Source organism: Somniosus microcephalus, chromosome 7 (assembly GCF_052327205.1).
Source record: "Somniosus microcephalus isolate GS21.2 chromosome 7, FLI_Smic_1.0, whole genome shotgun sequence".
Lineage (NCBI taxonomy): Eukaryota > Metazoa > Chordata > Chondrichthyes > Squaliformes > Somniosidae > Somniosus > Somniosus microcephalus.
Window position 1 is genome coordinate 150,200,750 of NC_140993.1, and position 26,717 is coordinate 150,227,466.

The following is a 26,717-nucleotide window of genomic DNA, read 5'->3' on the forward strand; positions in this document are numbered from 1 at the left end:
GGACCTCCTAGGAAGTGCTATTGGTGGGGCTACCCTGGTGAGCGGACCCTTGCTGTGGGTCACAGTCCTCGCTGGCTGGGGGCTTTTCCCCTGTGGCTCCTCCCTTCCCAAGTCTGAGCTGGGGACAAGCAACCCCTCGCTGCCTGCTGCCGGTGGCTGGGAGTTTTCCTCTCCAGGTTCAAAACCTGGGTCGGGGGCGGGACTACCTGCCTCGGGCTCCTCCCCCTCCCCATCTGAGTCCCAGAAGAGAGTGGGAGTGGTTTGGACAGGGGCCTGGGTGACTCCTCCCCTGACACACGCGACTGCGCCTGCATGTGCTGCCTGTGAGCTGGGACCTGCTGGGAGCTGAGGATTTCTAACCTCGGGTTGGATCCCAGCTGCCTGCTTTTTCGCCTCCGGTCTAAACAGCTTACATTGGTTTATATGAAACCATTTCATCCGCCGGGGCAATTTTACGGCGTAAACCATGGGGCTGGCTTTATCTACTATGCTATAGGGTCCCATGTACAGTGGCTCCAAACTCCCTACTCGGGCGTAGTTCCTCACCATTACCTGGTCCCCTATCTCCCACTGATGACTTTTGTTAGGCTCGAGCAGCAATCAGTTATTCCGATGCTGCTTCCCCATACTACCTGCTGCCTGTTCGTAAATCTGCTTCAGGCACTCGAGGAGTGTTCGGGCAAATTTATCCCGGTTTCCCTCCCGAAGCTGCCCTTCAGTAAGAACTGGGGCTAGGACATGGGTGGGGGTTCTCATGACCCTACCGGTCATGAGCTCGTGCGGGGAATACCCCGTACTCTTTGACTGACTGGCCCGGATCCCCATGAGGACTAGAGGCAGGACCTCTGCCCATTTTTGGGGCGAGTCCACTGTCTCCTTCCTCAGCCTTTCTTTGACGGTGCGGTTCATGTGTTCCACAATCCCTGAGGACTGTGGATTGTGGGCTACGTGCCACTTCCCCTGAATACCGAGCAGCATAAGGGTATTCTGCATGACCCGGCTGGTGAAGTGGCTTCCCTGGTCGGACTCCACAAACTGGGGTAGCCCCCACCGCGAGAACACCTCCTGTACCAAGATCCTTGCAGTCCCTAATGCTGTGGCTTTTCTACAGGGGAAGGCCTCGACCCACTTGGAAAACACGTCCACCAGGACGAGGCAGTATTTGTAGCCTCCCTGGGTGGTGGGCAGGGGCCCGATGTAGTCGATCTGGATCGACTGCCATGGTCCCTCTACCCTCCTAACGTGTCCCATGGGCACCTTCCTTCTGTGGGGGTCGGGGTTATTTGCAGCGCACACAAGACAGCTAGCGCAGAACTCGCGGACATCTTCCCGGAGTCCTGGCCACCATCCCGCCTGTTCCACCCGCTGCCAGGTGGCCTCAGGCCCGGGGTGTCCCGCTCCCGGCCCTTCATGGGCCAGTTGAAGGAACTCCCTCCGGTGCTGCTGGGGTACTACCCACTGTCCTTCCTTGAACAGCATGCCTTCTCTTATGGAGAGGGCTGCCACGCCGTAAGGGCCTTCTATCCTCCTACCCTCGCTCACTGCGCTAGTGACGGTTTTCAGGACAGGGCTAATGCTACCCTTAAGTTCCTCTGGGTCCCACCCCTGCCTCTAACTGCCGCCACGGGCCCGGACCCATAGGGGTCCCAGAAAATGCCGGTGCGGGCACCCTCCTTGGCCAGCGTGTCGGCTTGCTGGTTGCCCTGGCTGCGGGGTTCTGTGGAGGAGTGGGCCTTCACTTTGTGGATGAAGACCTTGCCTTCCTCCCCCACGACTGCCAGGATTTTCTCCAGCAGGGGTTTTACTGTTAAGGGCCTCCCGTCGGCGGAGGTATATCCGCGACGGGACCAGATGGCCAGGTATTCCGTGCACCAGTTGCAAGTGAACATACTGTCCGAGCAAATCGTGTATGGGGTGGAAAAGATTTCGGAGTGGGTAACCACGTACACCACCGCGGACAGTTCAGCCTGCTGGGCGCTCATGGTGCTGGGGAGCTTGATCGCCAAGGCAATGTTAGCCGATGGGTCATAGACTCCACATCCCGTGAGACGTTCACCAGCGGATACCATGCTGGAACCATCTACATAGATCTCACGGCCTGTGGGATGTATCCCGGCCCGTAGACCAATGTTCACCTCCCATACCCCTTCTATGGAACACTGATGGACTGTTCCGGGATATACCATGTTAGCCGTGAGCTTTGGCTCGCAAAGGCCCCTCACCCTCAGATCCATCTGGGAAAGGAGGAGGGTCCAGCGCGCAATGCGGGCACTGCTGACTGTCCCATCTTTAATCCTCCCGTCCAGAAGCATCTGGGTGGGCGTGTGATGCGTGAGGAGGGTGATAGGAGAGGTGCCTGTGAAGATCAAGGATCTTTTCACGGCCCAATACGTGGCCAAAAGGTGCCGCTCGCAAATTGAGTAGCTCCTTTCCACATCAGTGAGTGCTCTGGAGGAGTAGACCACGGGTCTTAGCCTGCCGTGCCGCTCCTGGAGCAGCACAGCATTGAGATTATCCCCACTGGCCGCTACCTCCAGAAAGAACTCTCTTCCCTCCATCTATCGCTCCCAGGGCTGGTGCGGTCTGCAGGTCCCTCTTGAGCTGGACAAATGCTGCCTGGCACCCCTCATCCCAAGACCACTCCACTCCCTTGTGTAGGAGTCGGAGCAGAGGGGCTGCCGTGGCTGCATAATCCTCAATAAAATCCCTGCAGTACCCGGTTAGCCCTAAGAACGACCTCACACCCCTCACAGTACTGGGGACTGGTAGCTCTTGGACCACTTCCCTCCTAGCCCTGTCTATGGCTCGTTCTCCTGCGCGGACGGTCAGGCCCAGGAATTTAACTTCCCGCTGGCCGATCTGCGCCTTCTTTGGGTTGACCTTAAACCCTTTACTCTGGAGCAGCTCCAGCAATTCGGCCAGTAGCGGGCCATGCTCTCCGACTGAGTCAGTAAACAAGAGCAGGTCGTCTACATACTGCACCAACTGGGTGGGCTGGCTAAATTCCTTTAAACTACTCACCATGCACTGGTGAAAGATGCTGGGGCTGTTATGAAAACCTTGCGGCAAGCAATTCCAAGTATACTGTTGCCCTTTAAAAGTAAAGGCGAACTTATACTGGTCTTCCCTCCTTAAGGGGATCGACCAAAACCCATTCGAAATATCCAGCACCGTGAACGTAGTCGCGGATGCTGGAATGCTTCCGATGAGGTCGGCGACTGCTGCCACTGTGGGGGCACACGCGGGGATATTGCTGTTGAGCACCCGATAGTCCACCGTGGCTCTCCATGAATTGTCCGGTTTCTTGACCGGCCAAAGCGGAGAATTAACATGGGTGGCTATGGGCCTCAACACTCCCTGTTGCACCAACGAGGATATGGCCATCTCCATATCGGGCTCTGCTTCTCTAGGAAAGTTATACTGCTTCTGTGGCCGGGCCATGGGGTCCCCGTCTACCCTGACCTCAAACCCAGTGACCCTCCCGCAGTCGTGTTTGTGTGTGGCGAACGCAGCTAGGTGAGCCTGCATGAATGCTTTAAATTCCTCCGGGACATCCTCCACCATGAGCCCGAGGTCATAACCTCCTTTCAGCTTCACAGTACACAGGGTTCCCTTCCCTTCTTTTCCTGGGATAACTACCACGCCATTCTCCTCACCCGTGTCAGCTCCCCAAAGGCAATGATTTCGGAGATCCACGAGGATCCCGTGGCCCACGATGAAGTCAGCCCTGAGGATCCCCTTTCCTCCCTCCGCTTCCCACCTCGCCAGGACACACGTCCACTTGGTTTGGAGTGGGCCCAGGCAGATTGAGAGCGGCTTGGAGAATGCTCCCGCCTGTTCCTTACCGGTGAACCCCGATAGAATGTATGGAACTCCGCTAGACAGAGGTGAGGTGGTGGGGTTAGCTGCATGGATCACGGTGCATGATGCCCCCGTATCCAGCAAATAAGTCCCTTTAACCTTCTCTACCTCCATCTGCACGAGCGGTTTCTTCCATCCATCATACCGGAGAGCACACAGGTAGACAGGCTGTGCGGGCTCTAGTCATTGCGGGGCTTCGTCAGAGGGGATTGAGGGAGCTACCACACTGGTAGTGGCTGCTATTTTTCCCTGGCTGGCCATAAAAGATCGCATGGCCTCAAAAAATGACTCCACGGCAGCGGGGGTAATTCCTGTCTCTGCCTCCCCCGTCGCTGCCTTTTGGGCTGGGGCGGGGGGATTCTTTCCCTTGGTGTCCTTCCAGGGGTTTTTACAAACTTTGCGCCAGTGGCCGTCCTTCCCGCACCCATAGCAGTTTAACTTAGCCTGGGCGGGACGATTCCCTTCCTGGTGTCATTCCCTTTTATGCTGGGCCCCTGGTTTAACCTTGTGGACTTTCCCCTTGGGTTGGGGCGTCTCGATACCCCTGATATTTCTAAACGCTACTGTGAGCTGGCGGATCACCGTTTCTTCGGTGGTCTGGGGGCCTCGGGGGTCAAACCAGGCTGCAGCTTGAGTTCGAATTTGGGGCAGGCAGTTTGTTGTGAGACAGCGGAGCCAATGGGCCAATTGATCTCTGTTCAGGAATGCCCGCATTGGCATTCCCGGGCATGCGCTCCGGTAGACTGGCCACAGCCTGTCTGCAAACGCCTGTGGGGACTCCCCGGGGAGCTGTACCGTTTTTTCCACCCGGGCGAACGGACTCCCGTCATTTAGTCCCATGGCCTCCAATATCTCATCCCTTAACTCCTCGTAATCCTTCTGCCCCTTTTTGCACTCATCTGATAAGGTTTGGAGGAGGTCACTACCCAGAGAAAACAGCAGCATTTTTGTTTGTTCTGCTTCATCGCAGTCATTAACGCACGCTGCCTGCTCTATCTCACGGAAGTGTAGAGAGGGGTCTCCCTTCACTGTAAGCTTAGGGATATGGCTAACCATGGCCCTGAGCTGTTGGGTGCCATGCGGCACTACAAACTGGTTCTGCATGGCCCCTAGGTCCTCGCCATCGGCGGGCGGGCCATACCTCCGTTGTCGGAGGGGGTACACTGGTCCCGGTCCCGGTCTCTCTACCAGGGCTTGCTGGGTCTCCCCTAATGCTTCATCCTCCACCCCCCCTTGCTGCCAGACCTCCTGAAAACTCGGGGCTATGGGTGGTGGCCGTGAAACCTCTGGTTCCCTAACCAGTGTCGTTCTGGGAGCTGCCTGTGGGACTTCCCTGCTTGGGTTGCCGGTAAAATCCGACTGGCCTGCCTTCGGGCTAATGAGGCATACCATGCCCTTCGCCCTCGCTAAAGCCATGCTCAAGCTTTCTATTTCTTGCCTGCAGGGGCCATGATCTGCCTCCTCAAACCCCCGCGCGCAGGCCAGCTTATAGGCTGCTTTTACTTCGCCTACCTTTTCCTCCTGTGCCTTCAGTTCCCCCGTGAGGCGGCCAATCTCCGTCTTTAATCTCCTCTCTTTCTCCCTGGATTCTCTTGCCTGATATTCTACGTGTTCTGCCCTGAACCTAGCGCTCCCCTCCAGCTCAGCTATCTTGCCTTCCAGCCTTTCTACCCTGGCCTGGTGCTCACGCTGCACTTCAGCGGCCTGGCTTTCCATGTGCTCTACCTTCCCCCGATGGTCCCGGACCATCGCTGCCCTCTCCTGGCTTACAGCCTCCAGGGCCACTAGCACCTTCCCTTCCGCTGCAACCTTTTCCTGCAGCTCCCGGGACAAATGCCTTATTTTAGTTTCCTTACTGGCCACTGCTTGGTCCAGTATCAGAACCTGCTTTTTATAACACATAAGCCATACCGCTTTTTCAATGCCCTTGCGGCGCTCTTTACTAGCCGTCCACTGGGCGGCTGCCTCTAGGGGACGCTCGGCTTTTAACATATCGCTCACCCACTTTTTCGCGATATTTACCTTGCCGCACACATAGGTAGACAACCTTTCCTCCACTGCGGATTCCTCCTCCGCACCACTGTCTGCCTTGTTACACACTTTTGCCATACCTCCTACCTGGCTCGCCATTTCTGTAGGGGCTTTTGTTCCAGGGGCTTATTGTAGGTCAGCCAGTTATGTTTTCCTGAGCTGCCCTGCCCGCTGTGCGGTTGCGAATCGCTTTCCCCTTCCTGATTCTGAGCTCAGGACTTATCGAGTGGTAACAAGGACAAACGAACAGACCAGTGGATTGGTACAAGGAAAACCAATGTTTATTAATTAGAAAAGCTAACACTACAAGAAAAACAGTATTATACAGAAGATAAAAGAAATCACTATGGATGCAATACAGTTTTACACTTAACGGGAGAAGAAACAGACACAACGAGGGAAAAATTCTAAAATCACAATTTTGTAATTCCCCTTTAACTCCCACCCTTACACCTAGCTAGGTTGTCTTGTGACGGCCAGAAAGATAATGCTCACCGGTGAAACAGATGAAAAGGCCTGGCCCTTGTGCCCCGCTGCTGCCGTCGAAATGTGCTTGCGATGCTTTCTAGATGGTTTTCCTCCTTGGTTGCTAGCAGACAAACAGGACACTGGGCCGAGGCGAAGAGAGAGAGAGAGAGGTGCTGGGCCGCCCCAGTTATATCCTCTCGGCAATGGGTCATTATCGCGCCTCATCAGTCCGTTCCATTGTCCGATTTGGGCTCGAAAACGTAAGACAAGAGGACCTTGATTTTGGCCCATTTACGTTGATGGCACCGATCAGTACCACAACTGCCTTTCCATTGTTTTCTGAATGTCCTTAATTGTTCTGAATGTTCCTCAATTGTTCTGAATGTTCCTCAAGCAACTGGGACTATCTCCGCCCGAACTTAGATTGTGTAGGCAAACAATTGATAACCTGCCTCAGGGCGTGAATACAACTGAGCTTGCCTCACTGCATTGTTCAAATTAAACATGCAGTCTGTGAAGCTATCAGAAAATCCATATGGATGCCGCAGGCCCTTTGGCCATGTGTCCGACCGCAGCCATTTTGAGAGGCCCTGGATTTTTAAAACACAGTCACTCCAAGGTTTCTTCAATAACTCCAATTAATCTTCGGGGGGGAGGGAACATATGAAATTTTGCAAATCCCTTCACTATCACCTATTTTACACTATCGCACAAGGTCAAAATCACTCCCAGTGTGTCTTAAAGGGTATGCAGTGAGTTAGAATATTGCACTTTCATCTCTGGAACATGGTAATAAATGTATCTCAAACAGATTAGACAAAAATAACATCTCTCTGATGTCTGTTGGGCCCCTAAGTCAGGGATGTCCGACCTGTTGGAGCCGGTACCAAATACTCGTGTCAAAACCAGTGAATGAGCTTTATGATTACGCAGAAGAGCAAGCTCCATTACACCAAAATGTGGAATGACACACACACAGAAATCAAGAAACAAAAATCCAGATCCCCAACACAGGAAAGCACGGGCCCTATACCACAGAAATTCCAAACCAACAAACACAAAAAAATTCAAGTCAACCCCCTTCCCACTGTCCTCACCCCCATCCTTCTGTGCCGCCACCACCGTCCTGCCACCTCCTTCTTCTGCCTCAAAGTTTAAAAACTGGAATGATTCAAAGATTTACATTTCCAGACAGGAAGACTAATTGGTCTAAATCAAGGACCAGTGTAGGAATCGTCAGATCCCTAACTGAAGCACTGAGGTCGAGTCAGTCCGATAATAAAACGAAGTTTAATAGGAACTAGAGAACAAACAATTGCACGCAGGAGAAATAATCAACAGGTCTTTTCTGGTGCTGGTTTCACGAGGTCTGAGTTGGGAACCTCCCACTCTCTAACGTCATGACGTCATGACATTTCCCGCCGTTCGGGGCATCACGTGACCAACGTGATGACGTCATTGCGCTGATTCTGGGGCTTATCCAGAACGGTTATTTACATACAGTAAACAAACATAGGTGCTGTAGCACTCTGTTAAAGGCAGTTATACATTTATACAGGAGTCCGTTGGTGGCTTTGCCACATGCGCCCCCCCAGAAGTGTCTTTAACCTCAAAAGTCAATCGCAGAGGAGGTCGGACAAGCCTGTCCGAACGACTCCGATATTCCCGGAGAGGAATGGGCTGGTCAGACGATGAGCTGGTCTGTGGAACAGTCGGGTCAGACGAGGTGGTCACGGGCAGCCGCCCACGGCGCGGTGGCTGCGCTGCCTCGACCGATTGCTCAAGGTCCAGGTGTGCAGCCTTGAGGCGGTCCACGGAAATGTGGTCAGGCTTGCCCCCGACGTCCACTAAAAAACTCTTGGCGCCCGCCTGCAGTACCTGGAAAGGGCCTGTATATGGAGGCGTGAGAGGACTACGGTGGGCGTCATGCCGGACGAAAATGAATTTAGCCCACATAAGCTCCGGCGGAACGTGGGACGCGGGCAACCCGTGATGCGACGTCGGAATGGGCCGGAAAGATTGCGCTGCGGCCCGGTGAGCCTCCAGTTGTTCGGCCGCCGACCAAGGACGCGTTGGTGATGGAAGAAACTCGCCGGGCACCCGGAGCGGCTGGCCATAAACCAGTTCGGCGGCCGATGCCTGCAGGTCCTCTTTAGGCGCTGTGCGTAACCCAAGCATCACCCACGGCAGCTTGTCCATCCACGCGGTCCCCTGGAGGGTGGCCCTCAGCGACGCCTTCAAGGACTGATGAAAACGTTTGCATAATCCATTGGCTTGCGGATGGTAAGCCGTGGTCCGATGGAGCTTGGTGCCCAAACCCAAGGCTATGGTGTTCCACAAAGCAGACGAGAATTGCGGCCCGCGATCCGACGAAATATCAGATGGAACGCCGAAACGTGCAACCCAGGATGAAAGAAAAGCCCGGGCGACATCCGCGGAGATGGTGGACGTCAAAGGAATGGCCTCCGGCCACCTGGTGGTATGGTCGACTATGGTCAGAAGATGTGTGAAACCTTGTGACGGCGGTAGCGGGCCCACGAGGTCGACGTGGACGTGATCAAAACGCCTCTCCGGTACCTCGAATACGGCGACGGGAGCTTTGACGTGGCGCTGCACCTTAGCCCTCTGGCACACGATGCAGGTGTTGGCCCAGTCACGGACATCTTTTCGCATTCCCCTCCAGACGAACTTGGAAGCCAGCAATTTTGTGAAGCCCGCACACCCGGGTGCGCAAGCCCATGAATGGCATCGAAAACGTTCCTACGCCAGGACAACGGAACGATTGGGCGGGGGTCTCCCAAGGAGACGTCGCAGAGCAAGGAGGTGCTAGCCGAGTGGAAAAGCACATCCGCTGGCTGCAGGCAGGACAAGTCAGTGCGGAAAGCCTGCATTTCCGGATCAGCTGCTTGGTCAGCAGCCATGAGTGAATAATCGAGTCCCAGCTGGACGGCCTGGACAGTCGCACGCGAGAGGCAATCGGCGACCACGTTGTCCTTGCCGGCCACATGCCGGATGTCGGTGGTGAACGCGGAAATAAAGGTGAGCTGTCGTTGCTGTCGAGCTGACCACGGCTCAACCGTCTTGGCCATGGCAAACGTCAGGGGCTTGTGATCCACAAACGCGGTGAATTGGCGTCTCTCCAACAGAAAACGAAAATGGCGGATGGCCAGAAACAACGCCAACAACTCCCTGTCGAACGTGCTGTAGCTGCGTTCGTTACGACGCAATTGGCGACTAAAAAACGCCAGTGCTTGCCACGTCCCGTCGACCCATTGCTCTTGCACGGCGCCTACGGAGTAGTCCGAAGCGTCAGTTGTAAGCGCGATGGTGGCGCCAGGCAGCGGGTGCGCCAACATCATTGCGTTTGCGAGAGCATCTTTCGTGTCCACAAAAGCGCAATCCATCTCTGGTGTCCAGACCACAGGTTCCTTCCCCGGTTTCCCTCTGAGTGCCTCGTAGAGTGGCCGCATAAGCTGCGCGGTCCGGGGAACAAACCGATGGTAAAAATTTACCTTACCGAGGAACTCCTGGAGCGCTTTAACGGATTGCGGGCATGGAAAAGCAGCAATCGCCTCCACCTTTGACCGAAGTGGCATTGCTCCTTCCGCAGTGATGCGGTGGCCCAAAAAGTCGATCAGTCGCAGCCCGAATTGGCATTTGGCCGGGTTAATTATGAGGCCATGCTGATGGAGGCGGCGAAAAAGGAGGCGCAGGTGGCTGAGATGTTCCTCTTTCGAAGTACTGGCGACCAGGATGTCATCGAGATACACAAACAGGAACTTAAGATCCCGCAGCACTGAATCCATAAGGCGCTGGAACACCTGTGCCGCATTCTTGAGCCTGAACGGCATTCGGAGGAATTCAAACAGTCCGAACAGGGTAATGACCGCCGTCCTCTGGATGTCCTGGGGGTGGACGGGCACTTGATGGTACCCCCGGACGAGGTCGATTTTGGAAAAAAACGAATTGCCCGCCAAATGTGCAGAGAAATCTTGGATGTACGGTATTGGGTACCGGTCGGGCGTCGTGACCTCATTGAGGCGCCGATAATCGCCGCAGGGCCGCCAACCACTGCCGGGCTTAGGGACGATATGAAGTGGCGAAGACCAGGGACTATCTGACCGGCGAACAATCCCCAGCCGCTCCATAGTGGCGAACTCCGCTTTTGCGGCCTCGAGTTTACTGTGTTCCAGCCGCTGAGCCCGGGCATAGACCGGAGGGCCGGTCATCGCGATGTGGTGCTCCACACCATGTTTAACGGTAGTTGCTGAGAAGGTGGGTCGAGTGAGATCCGGAAATTCCCTGAGAAGGCGGGTGAAGTCGTCGGGCGCCGGCGCGGTGCAGGAAACCATGTGAGGCGCACCTGAGCCCCAAAAACATGGGATGGAGGCAGACGTGGTGGCGTGAATCAGACGGCGATTTCGTAAATCAACCAAGAGGTCATTGGTACAGAAGAAGTCAGCGCCGAGGATTGCCTGTGTGATTTTGGCGGTTATAAACTCCCATTGGAAAAGTTGCCCGCCGAAACACACCTGGATCCGCCGCTTCCCGAACGTACGAATAGCACTGCCGTTGGCGGCCTGGAGTGGAGAACCGCGCCTCCCTGCCCTGACGTCGAGGAGTGAAGCGGGGAGGATGCTGCACTGAGCGCCCGTGTCACACAAAAACCGCCGGCCCGAAATGGAGTCGGTGATATACAATAACTTCCCGGAATCTCCAACTGCCATCGTAGATGCGAAACCGACCTCGGGGTCATTCTTCCGGTCATGCAGTCGGTGCTGTTGCTTTCTCGGTGTATTTGGCACGAAACTACATGGAGGACGGCAGCTTCTGGCTTTTGGACCGAAACGGGCGTGGTAGTAGCAAAGACCGGATGGTGGAGGCGCCGAGGCGGGGTTCTTCGGGGCGGGATGCTTCGAGGTGGCGCAGTACGCATAAATGGTATCGGCTTCGGCCGCGAGCGCTACACCGTCCGTAGTCTCCGACCTGGCGAGGGCTGCTTGCACCTGCTCAGGGAGCTGGCGCAGGAACAGTTCCCGAAACAGAAAACACTGCGGCTCAGAACCGAGGAGCGTGAGCATCTGGCTCATCAACTCAGACGGCTTGGCGTCGCCTAACCCAGGCAGCGTGAGTAAACGTCACGCGCGCTCCGCTTTCGTGAGGCCGAAAACCTGCATTAGTCGCGCCTTAAGCGTATCATACTTGTTATCTACAGGCGGGGTCTCCAGCAGACTGATGATCCTCGAAGCCATCGAGCTGTCCAGTGCGGAGACCACGTAAAGATAACGGGTCTGATCCAGCATGATGTTCCGAAGCTGGAACTGAGCCTCCGCTTGGACGAACCAGGAGGCCGCCTGTTGTTCCCAAAATTGAGGGAGCTTCAAAGTCGCTGCATTAACATCCATCGTTTTGTTTTGCGCGTCCTCCGCGAAAATCGTCCGCGAAGTCTCGGGGTTACCAATGTAGTAATCGTCAGATCCCTAACTGAAGCACTGAGGTCGAATCAGTCCGATAATAAAACGAAGTTTAATAGAAACTAGAGAACAAACAATTGCATGCAGAAGAAATAATCAACAAGTCTTTTCTGGTGCTGGTTTCACGAGGTCTGAGATGGGAACCTCCCACTCTCTGACGTCATGACGTCATCACATTTCCCGCTGTTCGGGGCGTCACGTGACCAACGTGATGACGTCATCGTGCTGATTCTGGGGCTTATCCAGAACGGTTATTTACATACAGTAAACAAACATAAGTGCTGTAGCACTCTGTTAAAGGCAGTTATACATTTATACAGGAGTCCGTTGGTGGCTTTGCCACACCAGCCTTTTTTTGACCTCCAGGCTCAGGAAATTTAAAGGGCTGTGGCTGAGCTGTTCATCCAGCCTGCACTTTTTCTCACAAAAAGCCAATTTCAAATAGTTAGTTGCAGCTTCCAATGAAGCCGACCATAGTTGAAACCAGCTGTGTGTATAAGTGTGGGTTGGATGAAAGGTGCTCACTGGCTGGATCTGGCCCACGAGCTGCCTGTTGGACACTGCCACACTGTGAATTTCATCTAATTGAATCTCAACCCAATTGAAAATGAACAGGAGTCTGCAGTACAGAATAGGCCCTGACGTTTGTCAATAGGCTCAAAACTGAAATAATAACAGGCTAGGTTCTTTAATTTGCCTCTGAAACAAATGTTACCATTATTACAGCACAAATATTTGTTAAAACATTCCTTCATATGTGACTTCTTCCAGGTGGTGGCAGCATGCGATTACCATCCCCATTGGTCAGATGAGCTGGTACTTTGCCAAGGTGATGTTATCCAAGTGCTGTACAAAGATGATGAGGTGTGGTGGTTTGGCCGCTTGCAGAATGGGCAACAGGGATACTTCCCATCCACCTATGTCAGTAAACACAGTAAGTGCTGGGATTCAGATCACATTTTCCCAAATGTGAGCCAAGCAGCCTATGAAATGAGGAAGTCTTCAGATCCATTATTATATGTCATAGTTTATCATGTCAACCTTTGAGTGTCAAAAACATCATTCTTCTTTAAGGGAGTGTTTGCTAAATCTAATTCTGTTTTGTCAGCAAATATATGACTTGATAACATGAGTCGTTTTGTTGTAAGCTGCACCATTCACTAGAACCTACACTCACAAACGGTCTCTTTCTGGGAACAGTTGGGCATTTGTTAGTGGACTAAGCATGAGCACTCTGCTGTTGTGCCACATTGGGCACAGATGGGTATTGAAATACCTGTGGATGTGAATGATAATTTGATTGACTAGAGAAGAGATAATTTTCTTCCATGAAGCCAGCTCTCCCAATGGCTCAGTTGGTAAAGTTAGGTCAGAATGTCCCTGAACTAAAAACAGAAAATGCTGGAAATACTCAGCAGGTCAGGCAGTATCTGAGGAGAGAGAAACAGAGCTAATGTTTCAGGTCGATGACCTTTTGTCAGAATGTCCCTTGTTTGATTCTCAACCTGTGCTGAGTTAGTTGATCTCAGCCAGCATGGCAGTAGGGTATTAGAATCTGGCTTCAGCATTCCTGGGCTAAGGAGGATGAAAAGTAATCAGCCAGGGTTGTAAACCTGGCCAGTTTAAAAAATAAAATAAAATCTTCAACCAAACAGATCCTGTGATAAAATGCTGCAGTAAAAGCCCACTCTCCCACCCTGATTAAAGTGGGTATTCCAGTTACACCAAAAATGGCACAGTGCCTGCCTGCAATAAGCTAATGTTCTGTCCCTGGGATTTAGGATAGGGTTGGGGCACATCCATGTAGTGGCTGGAAGTTCTGTCCTACCCTAGATCTATCCCAAAAAGCCTCTTTGGGAATTTGTTGGCTAATCTCTTCCCTTTCCTCCCCATCCCTCCCTCAGATAGTTTCTCTTCCTCCAATGATCCAGGCAACACATCCCTCGGGGTGAAGCCTAGGTGCATTCAGACTGTTATCTGATTTACTATTTTTGCTTAAGTCCAGTATTTTACATTGCAACTTTTACAAATGCTCCCTCCAATTTTTGTACAAAATATGGGGGCAACAATTACAATTTTGAAGGACACCCGTCCCATGTAATTCTTTATTCTGAAATTCTGGAAAAGAATTGAATGAACAAATTGAGGATTCTGAACTATAACCATATAATTCTCTTAAATATGGGAACAAATTTTCTTTTGTTTTGTTCATAGAGGAAACTAATGAGAATATGAAATATGTGAACGATGGAAAAAGCGCTGCCAAGGTAACAGAAAACAATCAACCCATGGGGTTACCTTTATTTGAGCCAGGCAGATATAACAAAGTAAAGAGATCATCAATGTTTGAGGTATGTCACATGTTCTGAATCCTACTGGATAAGCAAGGTGTGTAAATGTTTATTGCGAGCTATCATAGTATCAAAAAAGATAATAAGACCAAAAATGAAATGGAAAACCAGTGCAAAACTGAGCAAAGTTGTAATGGGCTCCTCGGCTTCATTTGAAAGTCTTTAAATATCAATGGTTTGTACACACACAATTCTTTGTCATTGTTCCTCATCCAGGTCCTGCTATGCGCTGCTAAAATGGAGTGAAACCAAGTTTGTAACATTATATGGAGGAAGGAAGGAGAGGTGACAGTGATTTCTCTTTGATCCTGTGCGTTCTGGTTATAGTCACTTAACAATTCCATGCAGTCAGTGGAACACACATTTAAGAAAAAAAAATGTATGGACTCAATTTTATCCAAATTACAAATGCATCCAGAATTTTTGTTGGAATAAACGGGTCTTTTTCCGAGTGGCAGGCAGTGACTAGTGGGGTACCGCAGGGATCGATGCTAGGACCCTAGCTGTTCACAATATACAGGAAACTCTCGTTTAAACGGCACCTAAATATCCGGAATTCCCTATTAACCGGCAAAATTCATACTCCAAAAACAGCACCTCAATAACCGGAAATGTTGCCGAGTCCAAGTCTGAGCCTCACGCGGTGGCCAAGTTCGTCAGTGGGGGTAGTTCTCCAAACTGCCACTACTCGACTTCTTGGCGCTGTCAGAAGTCTGAACACCTCAATAACAGGAGTCTGACTCTCCCGCGCTGCCGGAAAGTACCCAATTACTGTATACTGCACATTTCTTGATTTTTTAATTTTTGTTTGTTAAAAATAGCCTCGGTAGATAACCCTCTCCATCATCCGGAATTTTTAATCAACCGGCACCATCCCGGTCCCGTCGGTGCCGGATACCAAAGAGTTTCCTGTATATTAATGATCTAGACGAGGGAACTAGATGTAATATCTCCAAGTTTGCAGACGACACAAAGCTGGGTGGGCGTGTGTGCTGTGAGGAGAATGCCAAGAGACTCCAGTATGATTTGCACAGGTTGGGTGATTAGGCAGATGCATGGCAGATGCAGTATAATGTGGATAAATGCGAGGATATCCACTTTGGTGGCAAAAACAAGAAGGTGTAGGTATTCGGGTTCACCTAAGTAGGTATTGGACGAATTCCTACTAAATAATCGAGTTCGACTTCAGGAGAACAATCAAGAAGTTATTTAATTCAAGAATAACCGAATTCCAACAGGTAGGTACAGGAAACAGATGAAATACAGCAGGTAAGAGAGATGGATGCAGGAGAGCCTTGGAGTAGGTCTTTACCCATCAGGGACGCCACGAGGACTGATTCCCCAGTCCTGTGGATTGCGTGATGACATCATCACACTCGGCCGCGTTTTCCCGCGCTTGTGTGGTCACGTGACTGCGTCATGATGTCAGCGCGTTTGCCCGCGCTTGGGCGGTCACGTGACCCGCGTCGTGATGTCGGCACGTCTACCCGGCACTGTAGCTGGCCGTTGCGGCTGAAGTCGCGGGAGCGGGAGGCCGAACTGGGCCGGCGGCCACCGCAGGAGCGGGAGGACAAGCTGTGCCGGCGGCCGTCGCGGGAGTGGAAGGCCGAGCTGGGCCGGCTCGCATCTAGGTGAGTCACGTGACACGCGACGTGACGTCATTGCGTTGGGTCGCGTCTTAAAGGGGCAACGGCCCGAACAGGTAAAGTATATGTACAAACATAGGTAAGTTAAAAGGGAATTATGTACAGGTAAGTAAGGGACACCCGGTGGTACCGCCACATACGCCCCCCCAGAATTCGCTTTAACAAAAGTCAAAAGACGAAGTGGTCTGGCGGATGATCGTACTGATGTGCTGTAACGACGATGGGTGGTCGGTGGTCTCGGCGGTCGTGCTGTCTGGACTTGGCGGGCGAGGTCAAAAGGCGCTGGTCATGAGCGGATCCTTGCGTGTGGCGTGGCGGATAAAACGTATCCAGCCATGCGAAGGATCGTGGTGTCATGGCGAACAAAATGCATTCAGCCATGCGAAAGACCGTGGCGACGTGTGACCTCTACAGCCCGTGGTTCGAAGCGGGCGCCGGGGCAAAACAGCTGACTGGCAGGTTGGGCATACGTGGACCATGGCTCTGTTGATGTTGGAAAAAGTCCCCAGTCTGACAAAATCTGTAGGAATGCCGAACGGGCGATCCAGGAGGACTTGGCGGGCGAGGTCGGTGAACTCGCCAACAGGTGAGCGAACCGTTGCTGCGTTGATCAGTGATCGGTGACGACAGCAACTTTCGCGTAGCCAATCGCAGCCGCAGAATGCCCGTTGGACCCGTCGTCGATGTTTGCAGCGTCAGTAGATGTTAGCGTTTGTTGAGGGGAACACTGTAGCGAGGGCGGTAATGCTTCGAGTTGTTGTTGCTTTAGGGGGAACACTCCCGGGAGGGTGGCAACGCTTCGAGTTGTTGTTGATTTAAGTAGAAAACTGCCGTGGGCGGCAACGCTTCTCTGTCTCGCCGAAAAGCGTGGTAGGTTACACAACCAGCAGGGTGACGGGCTGGTGCGTCGTCAGCGGGGAATGAGTCTTCCTGTTTCATGAGGGATGGGTCCTCGTGGTTTGCGAGGGATGGGTCCTCGAGGTTCGCAAGGGATGGCTCCTCGTGGTTCGTGAGGAGCGAGTCCTCGTGGCATCTCCGCGGGGGCGCACTTCGATCTTGTGGGTCCGAAAACCTGCGGAACCTGCGCTTGGAGGGATGCATACTTGCTGTTGCGTTGGGAGATGTCGTGGAGGCGGACGATCCGTGTGGCGGTAGAAATGTCGAATACGGAGACCATAAGCAGGTGCGTGGTCTGCGCCGCATCGATGTTCTTGGCGAACGGGGCTTCTACCTGAAGAAAGCACGAGGGCGGTTGCTGCTCCCTGTATTGCGGTAGCGACAGCGAAATGACTGATGCTTCCATGGCGTGCTTCTTTTGTGAAAATCGTTCACAAAAATAGGGGACTGGCTGCATGACGTTCGTGAAAAACGGGCTCACCTCCAGGCTGCGCTTCCTTTGCGAATACGTTCGCAAAGGCGGGGTCGCCAATGTAGGAATCGGTGTTCGTCGGTTTTCTTCCTCTGTGAAATGGTCCACAGAGATGGGGTTCAGGCTGTGCGCTGCTTCCGTGAAAAACGTTCATGGAAAACGGGGTCACCAATGTAGGTATAGGTGAGCTCCCGTCCTCACGTCGTTGGGTCACCAATTGTAGGTATTCGGGTTCACCTAAGTAGGTATTGGACGAATTCCTACTAAATAATCGAGCTTGACTTCAGGAGAACAATCAAGAAGTTCTTTAATTCAAGAATAACCGAATTCCAACAGGTAGGTACAGGAAACAGATGAAATACAGCAGGTAAGAGAGATGGATGCAGGAGCGCCTTGGAGTAGGTCTTTACCCAGCGGGGACGCCACAAGGACTGAGTCCACAGTCCTGTGGATTGCGTGATGATGTCATCACACTCGGCCGCATTTTCCCGTGCTTGTGTGGTCACGTGACCGCGTCATGATGTCAACGCGTTTGCCCGCGTTTGGGCGGTCACGTGACCCGCGTCGTGACGTCGGCACGTCTACCCGGCACTGTAGCTGGCCGTTGCGGCTGAAGTCGCGGGAGCGGGAGGCCAAACTGGGCCGGCGGCCACCGCAGGAGCGGGAGGACAAGCTGTGCCGGCGGCCGTCGCGGGAGTGGAAGGCCGAGCTGGGCCGGCTCGCATCTAGGTGAGTCACGTGACACGCGACGTGACGTCATTGCGTTGGGTCGCGTCTTAAAGGGGCAACGGCCCGAACAGGTAAAGTATATGTACAAACATAGGTAAGTTAAAAGGGAATTATGTACAGGTAAGTAAGGGACACCCGGTGGTACCGCCACAAAGGCAGATTATCTGAACGGCAATAGATCTTTACCCAGCAGGGACGCCACAAGGACTGAGTCCACAGTCCTGTGGATTGCGTGATGACGTCATCACGCTCGGCCGTGTTTTCCCGCGCTTGTGTGGTCACGTGACCGCGTCGTGATTCAGCGCGTTTGCCCGCGCTTGGGCGGTCATGTGACCCACGTCGTGACGTCAGCACGTCTACCCGGCACTGTAGCTGGCCGTTGCGGCCGAAGTCACGGGAGCGGGAGGCCGAACCGGGCCGGCGGCCATCGCGGGCGCGGGAGGCCGAACTGGGCCGGCGGCCACCGCAGGAGCGGGAGGCCAAGCTGTGCCGGCGGCCATCGCGGGAGTGGAAGGCCGAGCTGGGTCGGCTCGCATCTAGGTGAGTCACGTGACACGCGACGTGACGCCATTGCTTTGGGTCGCGTCTTAAAGGGGCAACGGCCCGAACAGGTAAAGTATATGTACAAACATAGGTAAGTTAAAAGGGAATTATGTACAGGTAAGTAAGGGACACCCGGTGGTACCGCCACAAAGGCAGATTATTATCTGAACGGCAATAGATTGGGAGAAGGGGAAGTGCAACGAGACCTGGGTGTCCTTGTGCACCAGTCGCTGAAGGTAAGCATGCAGGTGCAGCAGGTGGCTAAGAAGGCAAATGGTATGTTGACCTTCATAGCGAGAGGATTCGAGTACAGGAGCAAGGATGTCTTGCTGCAGTTGTACAGGGCCTTGGTGAGACCACACCTTGAGTATTGTGTGCAGTTTTGGTCGCCTTATCTGAGGAAGGATGTTCTTGCCATGGAGGGAGTGCAGCGAAGATTCACCAGACTGATACCTGGGATGGCAGGAATGACGTATGAGGAGAGATTGGGTCGATTGGGCTTATATTCACTGGAGTTTAGAAGAATGAGAGGGGATCTCATTGAAACTTATAAAATTCTAACAGGACTAGACAGACTAGATGCAGGAAGGATGTTCCCAATGGCGGGGGAGTCCAGAACCAGGGGTCACAGTCTAAAGATAAGGGGTAAGCCATTTAGGACAGAGATGAGGAGGAATTTCTTCACCCAGAGAGTGGTGAACCTGTGGAATTCTCTACTACAAAAGGCAGTTGAGGCCAATTCATTAAATATATTCAAGAAGGAGTTAGATATATTTCTTAAGGCTAAAGGGATCAAGGGATATGGGGAAAAAGCAGGGACAGGGTACTGAATTTGGATGATCAGCCATGATCTCATTAAATGGCGGAGCAGGCTCGAGGGGCCGAATGGCCTACTCCTGCTCCTATCTTCTATGTTTCTATGTTTTCACATCAGACATTAAGCTGCTTTTTTTTTTTAGAATTTTCTAGCAAAGGATTATTTTCTAGACATATACATGTAAATTTTGGGACTGGGCAAATGGAAAACAATGGGGGGGTTTTCCAATCCTGTACATTCCTATTTACTTTCCAGTGCAAAATGTACACTGGACAAACATTTACAATTTTTTCCCACTTTTTCTTTTTTTCTGCCTATTTTCCTTGGAGTGCCCGAGAGAGGTTGCAGAGCAGATTTACTAGAATGGCACCAGGGATGAGGGACTTCAGTTATGTGGCAAGACTAGAGAAGCTGGAATTCTTCTCCTTAGAGCAGAGAAGATTATGGGGAGATTTAATAGAGATGTTCAAAATTCTGAGGAGTTTTCATAGAGTAAATAAGGAGAAATTGTTTCCACGGGTGGGTCGGTAACCAGGGACACAGATTTAAGATAATTAGCAAAAGAACCAAAGGCAAGATGAGATTTTATTTTTACGCAGCGAGTTGTTATGATCTTGACCCCTCCATGGTCTCTAAATTGTCAGACTGCTTGTCCGACACAGTTCTGGATGAGCAAAAATTTTCTCCAATTAAATATTGGGAAGACCGAAGCCATTGTTTTTGGTCCCCGCCACAAACTCCGTTCCCTAGCCACTGACTCCATCCCTCTCCCTAACATCTGTCTGAGGCTGAACCACACTGTTCACAACCTTGGTACCATATTTGACCCTGAAATGAATTTCCAACCACATATCCGCAGCGTAACAAAGACTGCCTACTTCCACCTCCGTAACATCGCCGTTCTCCGCCCTTGCCTCAGCACATCCGCTGCTGAAACAGTCATCCATGCCTCTAGACTTGACTATTCCAACGCACTCCTGGCTGGCCTCCCACAATCCACCCAACGTAAACTTGAGGTCATCCAAAACTCAGCTGCCCGTGTCCTAACCCATATCAGGTCCCGTTCGCCCATCACCCCTGTGCTCGCTGACCTACATTTGCTCCCAGTTAAGCAGCGCCTCGATTTCAAAATTCTCATCCTTGTTTTCAAATCCCTCCATGGCCTCGCCCCTCCCTATCTCCATAATCTCCTTCAGCCCCACAACCCCCCCTCCACCCCCCCCCCCAAGATATCTGCGCTCCTCTAATTCTGCCCTCTTGAGCATCCCTGATTATAATCGCTCAACCTTTGGTGGTTGTGCCTTCTGTTGCCTAGGCCCTAAGCTCTGGAATTCCCTCCCTAAACCTTTCTGCCTCTCTACCTCTCTTTCCTCCTTTAAGACGCTCCTTAAAACCTACCTCTTTGACCAAGCTTTTGGTCACCTGCCCTAATTTATCCTTATGTGGATCGGTGTCAAATTGTTTGTCTTAAAATACTCCTGTGCAGCACCTTGGGACATTTTACTATGTTAAAGGCGCTATAAAATACAAGTTGTTGTTGTTGATCTGGAATGCACATCCTAAAAAGGTTTACTACATTAAAGGTGCTATATAAATGTAAGTTGTTGTTGTTGGAAGCAAACTTTCAAAATGGAATTGGATGTATACTTGAAAAGGAAAAATTTACTGGGGAGTTGGACTAATTGGTTAGTTCATTCAAAGAGCCAGCAAAGGCACAATGGGCCAAATGGCCTCCTTCTGTGCTGTAAGATTCTATGATTTTTCTGAAGGTGATGGCTCATACTGCAGTTTGATTCTATGGGCACAGACAGCCTTTCGGTGCCTCACTGAAATCCAAGAAGTATTTGAATATATAACTTTGTTACAAATGGATGCTTTATCAATGCAATATCCAACAAAAATAAAACCCAGAAGAGTTAGCAGGATAGGTGTCAAATTACAATCTTTGGAGAGGGTTCTTGTTGGGAAAATCTAATCCAAAAATTCAAAATATCCCTCATTAACAGAATTAACGATTTGTGTTTCACTCCTAAAAACCCGAGAAGGGTAGAATTATGCAAATCCTGCTCCCAACACGAAGCTTCTTTCAAAGGGAACGTGGATGGGTGAATCAAGCACGGAGTTCAGCTCACTCCTGAACTTCCGATGATCAAGTTTAATCATCAGAACATTGTGCATCCCGCAGATTGGGCGCCCTGACTCCTTGCGCAATTCTCCGATCCACGTTCCTGTCCAGCCACGTTTTGACTCAGGAATAGGACTTGCAAAATTTAACCTCATAATTTGTTAGAACTATTTTAAAAGAAAATCCCAGAAACCAAATCTAAATCTATTTTAAATTAGCGAAAGGCACTTCCGAAACAAAAAGATTGTCAGTAAATGCAGTATTGGCACTTGGCAACAGAGGTCACTACGTTGCTGGCTATTCCAACCTCTAAGAGCTCAGTACAGACAGGTCACTGGATCAGAAGTCATACCATGTAATGGAAATAAAAACCGAAATGAAAAATATGCTGAATGCTGCAGTCAAAGGAAACCCTTAAAGTACTTGAAACATCAAATGAATTATTTTCGAAGTGTGACTTCCAAAGTAAAATATTTCCTGTACTTTTTTTCTCCTTTGAAGATGCATTTACAAAGCAGGTGTATCCTGTAACTGAGACAGTAAAGCATTGCCAATGTAAGCTTGCAATCAGATAAGATACAATTTATGGATACAAAATAAGTATTTAAAAAGGAAGAGTATCTTATGAAAACCGTATTTTCATAGAAATTGGAGAATGAAATGCACCAGAAATGTTCTTTTAAGATTTCTGACACAGCTTGTTTTTCTAAGAAATCCCAGGCGTTGCCGGTTATGCAAGCTTCACTCAGACCAGGTGTGATCCCCGAGCCAACTACAGATGTCAGCAGTTTTACAGAAGGGTAAGTGCTTCTCCCGCAGCCCGCTGAAGCCCAGTCTTCTTTTGAACACAGCTGTCACTAATCTGTTGCCCGGCGACGGCCTTCTGTCAGACACTCGGCGGGACATCAGCGGAACGACAGGTGGCACAAGTCAGAGGTCAGCTGTTTATTACATGGCAGTGTCAACTGCAATTATTCTTTTTGTACAACGAACCCTCATTTAACAGTCTGCTTACAATTTCTTTCCAAAACACATGTCTGCTCCTTTGTGTTTAGACGTAGGGCCTAAGCACTAGGTTTTATTGAACAGTCAAATGTTTGTGTTGAAAATAGGACAATCCTGTGAAGCTACATTTTTAAAATAAGGTTAATTATTTAACCCTTCAAGTATTGAATTTCTTTTCAAAGCAAAGCGACCTATGCAGCTTTCCAAATATGCTGTTAATGAGAATATTTGGGTAAACCCTCCTTTATATTTATCCCCTTTTTTCTTTGCCTTTCTGCAGCTGAGAGGGTGGGTGCAAATCCTGTTCCTAGACTGAGAGAGATTCTCTTCTTCTCTTCTTAGGCAGTCCCTCGGAACCGAGGATGACTTGCTTCCACGTTAAAAATGAGTTTGCAGGTGACTGACGAGTCCAATGCAGGACCAACAGTCTCTGTCACAGGTGGGGCAGACGGTGGTTGAAGGGACGGGTAGGTGGGGTGCTTGGGGTGACGTGTGCTGCTTGCGCTTGGCTTCTGCTTGCTCCCAGCGAAGAGACTCGAGATGTTCGGTGCCTTCTCTATTTTGTGCGGTCTTGGGCCAGGGATTCCAAGGTGTCAGTGGGGATGTTGCACTTTTTCAAGAGAGATTCTATCAGTTCAGTATCACTCCCATGATTAGCCAGTAGGAGGCATGTTTTAAAAAGAGGGGAACAGTCACTGTCAGTATCCTGCCTCCTTCTAAGTGAGGGGGAGTGCTTTATCACACAATACTCCATATAGCAATCTGGCTAAGAAATTATGAAACCGAGTGTTCTGGTTTAAATGGTTGTTTAGCTAAATTATGGGAATAATTTGATGCATTTGTGCTCCCAACAGGTAAAGCTCTGTACTGGGAACATAAATTCATATAATTATGTTCTATACATATAATGCCATGGGAGCACTGAAATATATTTAAGCACTGCATGTGGCCTTCTTTAGAGGCAAGTTTTATGCCAGTCCTGTGAATGAAACATTTTGGAAGTCAAAACAAACTGCTGTTTGTACACTTTGTGGTGAAAGTCTTCTTTCTACAATCATTATAAAAATACTACACTAAGACAGGTAGGATCATGGGACAAGTGGTGCTGGGACAACAGTCAAATCATCATTTGCTTGAGCCACAAAATCTTAAAACTCATTTCATTTCAGAATTTCCTGAATGTACAAGAACATTTGTACAATAGTCACAATCATTAGTTCGTAAATATTTGTACAATACAGTCACAATCATTAGTTCGTAAACATTTGTACAATAGTCACAATCATTAGTTCATAAATATTTGTACAATACAGTCACAATCATTAGTTCGTAAACATTTGTACAACAGTCACAATCATTAGTTCGTAAACACTTGTACAATAGTCACAATCATTAGTTCGTAAACATTTGTACAATAGTCACAATCATTAGTTCGTAAACATTTGTACAATAGTCACAATCATTAGTTCGTAAACATTTGTACAATACAGTCACAATCATTAGTTCGTAAACATTGGGGATAACTCAAATTTTAATAGATGAATCAAAAAATCAGAGGTAATCTTTTATTTAAAATATGAGGTATTATTTGATTGCAAATCAGTCATGTAGCTGTTGAATTATCTTGTAATCTCCACTTTTAAAATTATTTTTTGTAACTAAGATTTTGAGCTTTATTGAAGTTTTGCCATATATTGCCATATATTAATACATCTGTCAACACAGATTTGTGCATCATTTGAACGACTTCAGAACATTAATTCAGTCCTTAAATAGGATCATTTTCCATGCCAATTTTCTCCCTGCCCTCTGGTCCTGAAGATATTGACTTCCACTATCTCATCCAAGTAGCAATTATTCATGGGTGAATCTTGACAGTGAAGCAAGTTATTCAGATGCAAGGGCATCAAAGCCAAGACCAATACTACCCTTACTCAGTATCTATACTGATGTACATCCAGCAGGGGCTGCTGGATAGCAATTAGGAGCAGGAATCTTGGTTGATTTTTCCACTCCCTAACCCAGGGGCACTGAGGCCATTTTAGCTGAGAATAAATAACTTAGGTCAGGCCAGGCATCACTTAAACCTACCACTTCTCTCGACCCCTCCATGGTCTCTAAATTGTCAGACTGCTTGACGGACATCCAGTTCTGGATGAGCAGAAATTTTCTCCAATTAAATATTGGGAAGACCGAAGCTATTGTTTTTGGTCCCCGCCACAAACTCCGTTCCCTAGCCACTGACTCCATCCCTCTCCCTAACATCTGTCTGAGGCTGAACCAGACCGTTCGCAACCTTGGTGTAATATTTGACCCTGAAATTAGCTTTCGACCACATATCCACGGCATAACTAAGACTGTCTATTTTCACCTCCGTAACATCGCCCGTCTCCACCACTGCCTCAGCTCATCCACTGCGGAAACCCTCATCCATGCCTTTGTTACCTCTAGACTTGATTATTCCAACACGCTCCTGGCTGGCCTCCCACATTCTACCCTACGTAAACTTGAGGTCATCCAAAACTCAGGTGCCAGTGTCCTAACTCGCACCAAGTCCCATTCACCCATCACCCCTGTGCTTGCTGACCTACATTGGCTCCTGGTTAAGCAACGCCTCGATTTCAAAATTTTCATCCTTGTTTTCAAATTCCTCCATGGCCTCACCCCTCCCTATCTCTGGAATCTCCTTCAGCCCCACAACCCCCCCGAGATATCTGCACTCCTCTAATTCTGGCCTCTTGAGCATCCCTGATTATAATCGCTCAACCATTGGTGGCCGTGCCTTCTGTTGCCTAGGCCCTAAGCTCTGGAATTCCCTGCCTAAACCTCTCCGCCTCGCTACCTCTCTTTCCTCCTTTAAACCCTACCTCTTTGACCAAGCTTTTGGTCACTTGCCCTAATTTCTCCTTATGTGGCTCGGTGTCAAAATTTTTGTTTTATAATACTCCTGTGAATCACCTTGGGACCTTTTACTATGTTAAAGGCGCTATATAAATACAAGTTGTTGTTGTTTTCCTTCCGTCTCTTTGATACCATACTCAGCCAAATTCCGCTTTAATGTCAAGGGCAGCTACTCTCATCTCAATTCAATTCTTGCATCTATATCTGTTACTCACTAACTAAACTAGGTGAATAAGGAGTTTTTTCAAATGGAATGTGAAGGTTAAGCGAATAAAGCACAAGAGAATTGCAAGGCCCATGTTTGACAAATAATTTTTTTTCAGGAAACAGAGGATGAGTGAGAAAAACATCAGAAAGTATCCAGTACCTGCTCTTGAATTAGATGCCAGTGTACCACTGACAGGGAACATATCACATACAACTCCCAACATTCTGAGAAGAATCATCATGAAAAACAGGAAGAAGGCACCGTGTTCTGGGACAACAAACAATGCTTTTGAGCCAGATTGAGGAACCTGCTTTAACTTTGTGCAGGAACAATGAGAAGAATGTCATGTCATTTTATTTTGAGTAAGATTTGAGTTGGGCTGTTTAACTGTTTGGGGTAAGCTGTACCATCCCAAGGAGTCAATCACTCAGCAGGTTTTGTGAATTACTAAAAATATGTTTTAAGTTTTTAAGCTTGTTGTCAAAGTCATCAGTACTAGAATTTGGACTGTGATGTTGGGGCCATATTGATATGTAGAATAGATGTGCTTCACATTATTAAGCATTAAAAGTTGCTGTTATTTAGAATAAAAATGAAAAACGCTGGAAAATGTATGAAGAATGGAAATGAGTCAAGAGAAAAGATGGATTAACATTTAAGATGTAGACTCTTTGTCAGTACAGATTTTCTACACCTGCAACTTTAACTTCTGCTAGAAATTTCACCATCTGAGGGGGCAGAATTCCACCAGAATTTGCAACAAAACCCTATTTTTCATTCTTAAACACCACAGGAAATCCCAAATGGTAGGAGCAGATGCTTTTTCTTCCCATCCCAAACACATTATGGCAGCACTTTGGGGGTGTTTCTGGGGGTGTTCTCAGACTACCCTGGGAATTATGGCAGACACACCCCTGATAAACCCAGTGAACTTATGTCTGCTGAGAGCGAATTGGGAGGTTTTGCTACATTAAAGGCACTATATAAATGCAAGTTGCTGTTATAAGTCTTGAAGATCTACTAAATGTTTTCAGATGTATTTCTTTTTAAGGGGTGTACATATACAAGCCTTTAAAGGTGGCAGGACAAGTTGAGCAGGCTGTTAAAAAGGAATATGGAATCCTTAGCTTTCTAAATAGAGTCATAAGAGTAAAAAATCAAGGAAGTTATGCAAAACCTTTATAAAACA

The 26,717-nt window shown here is 49.6% G+C and overlaps 1 protein-coding gene across 2 annotated transcripts; it reads left to right on the forward strand.

Moving 5' to 3' along the window:
- Positions 1–12,610: 12,610 nt before the first annotated feature.
- On the forward strand, positions 12,611–26,513 carry LOC147114943 (vexin-like). Of its 2 annotated transcripts, XM_085993080.1 has the most exons (4): positions 12,611–12,768; positions 14,049–14,185; positions 22,126–22,214; positions 25,644–26,513. In XM_085993080.1, exons 2-4 carry the CDS (start codon positions 14,066–14,068, stop codon positions 25,828–25,830), a joined length of 396 nt encoding a protein of 131 aa, XP_085849206.1. In that variant the 5' UTR covers positions 12,611–12,768; positions 14,049–14,065; the 3' UTR covers positions 25,831–26,513. The 2 variants fall into 2 exon arrangements, 1 of the variants encoding a protein (XP_085849206.1); XR_015079013.1 differs by lacking the exons at positions 12,611–12,768; positions 14,049–14,185 and adding an exon at positions 17,783–17,929 and having other exon boundaries at positions 22,126–22,350; positions 25,644–25,728.
- The last annotated feature ends 204 nt before the right edge of the window (positions 26,514–26,717 follow it).

What these genes read in the sequence shown, in the direction of transcription:
- LOC147114943 (XM_085993080.1), top strand. Translation starts at nt 14,066, where the DNA reads ATGAAATATGTGAACGATGGAAAAAGCGCTGCCAAGGTAACAGAAAAC. An exon ending in AGAGATCATCAATGTTTGAG is followed by an intron (nt 14,186 to 22,125) that starts GTATGTCACATG and finishes TGTTTTTCTAAG; the next exon opens with AAATCCCAGGCGTTGCCGGT. An exon ending in GTCAGCAGTTTTACAGAAGG is followed by an intron (nt 22,215 to 25,643) that starts GTAAGTGCTTCT and finishes ATTTTTTTTCAG; the next exon opens with GAAACAGAGGATGAGTGAGA.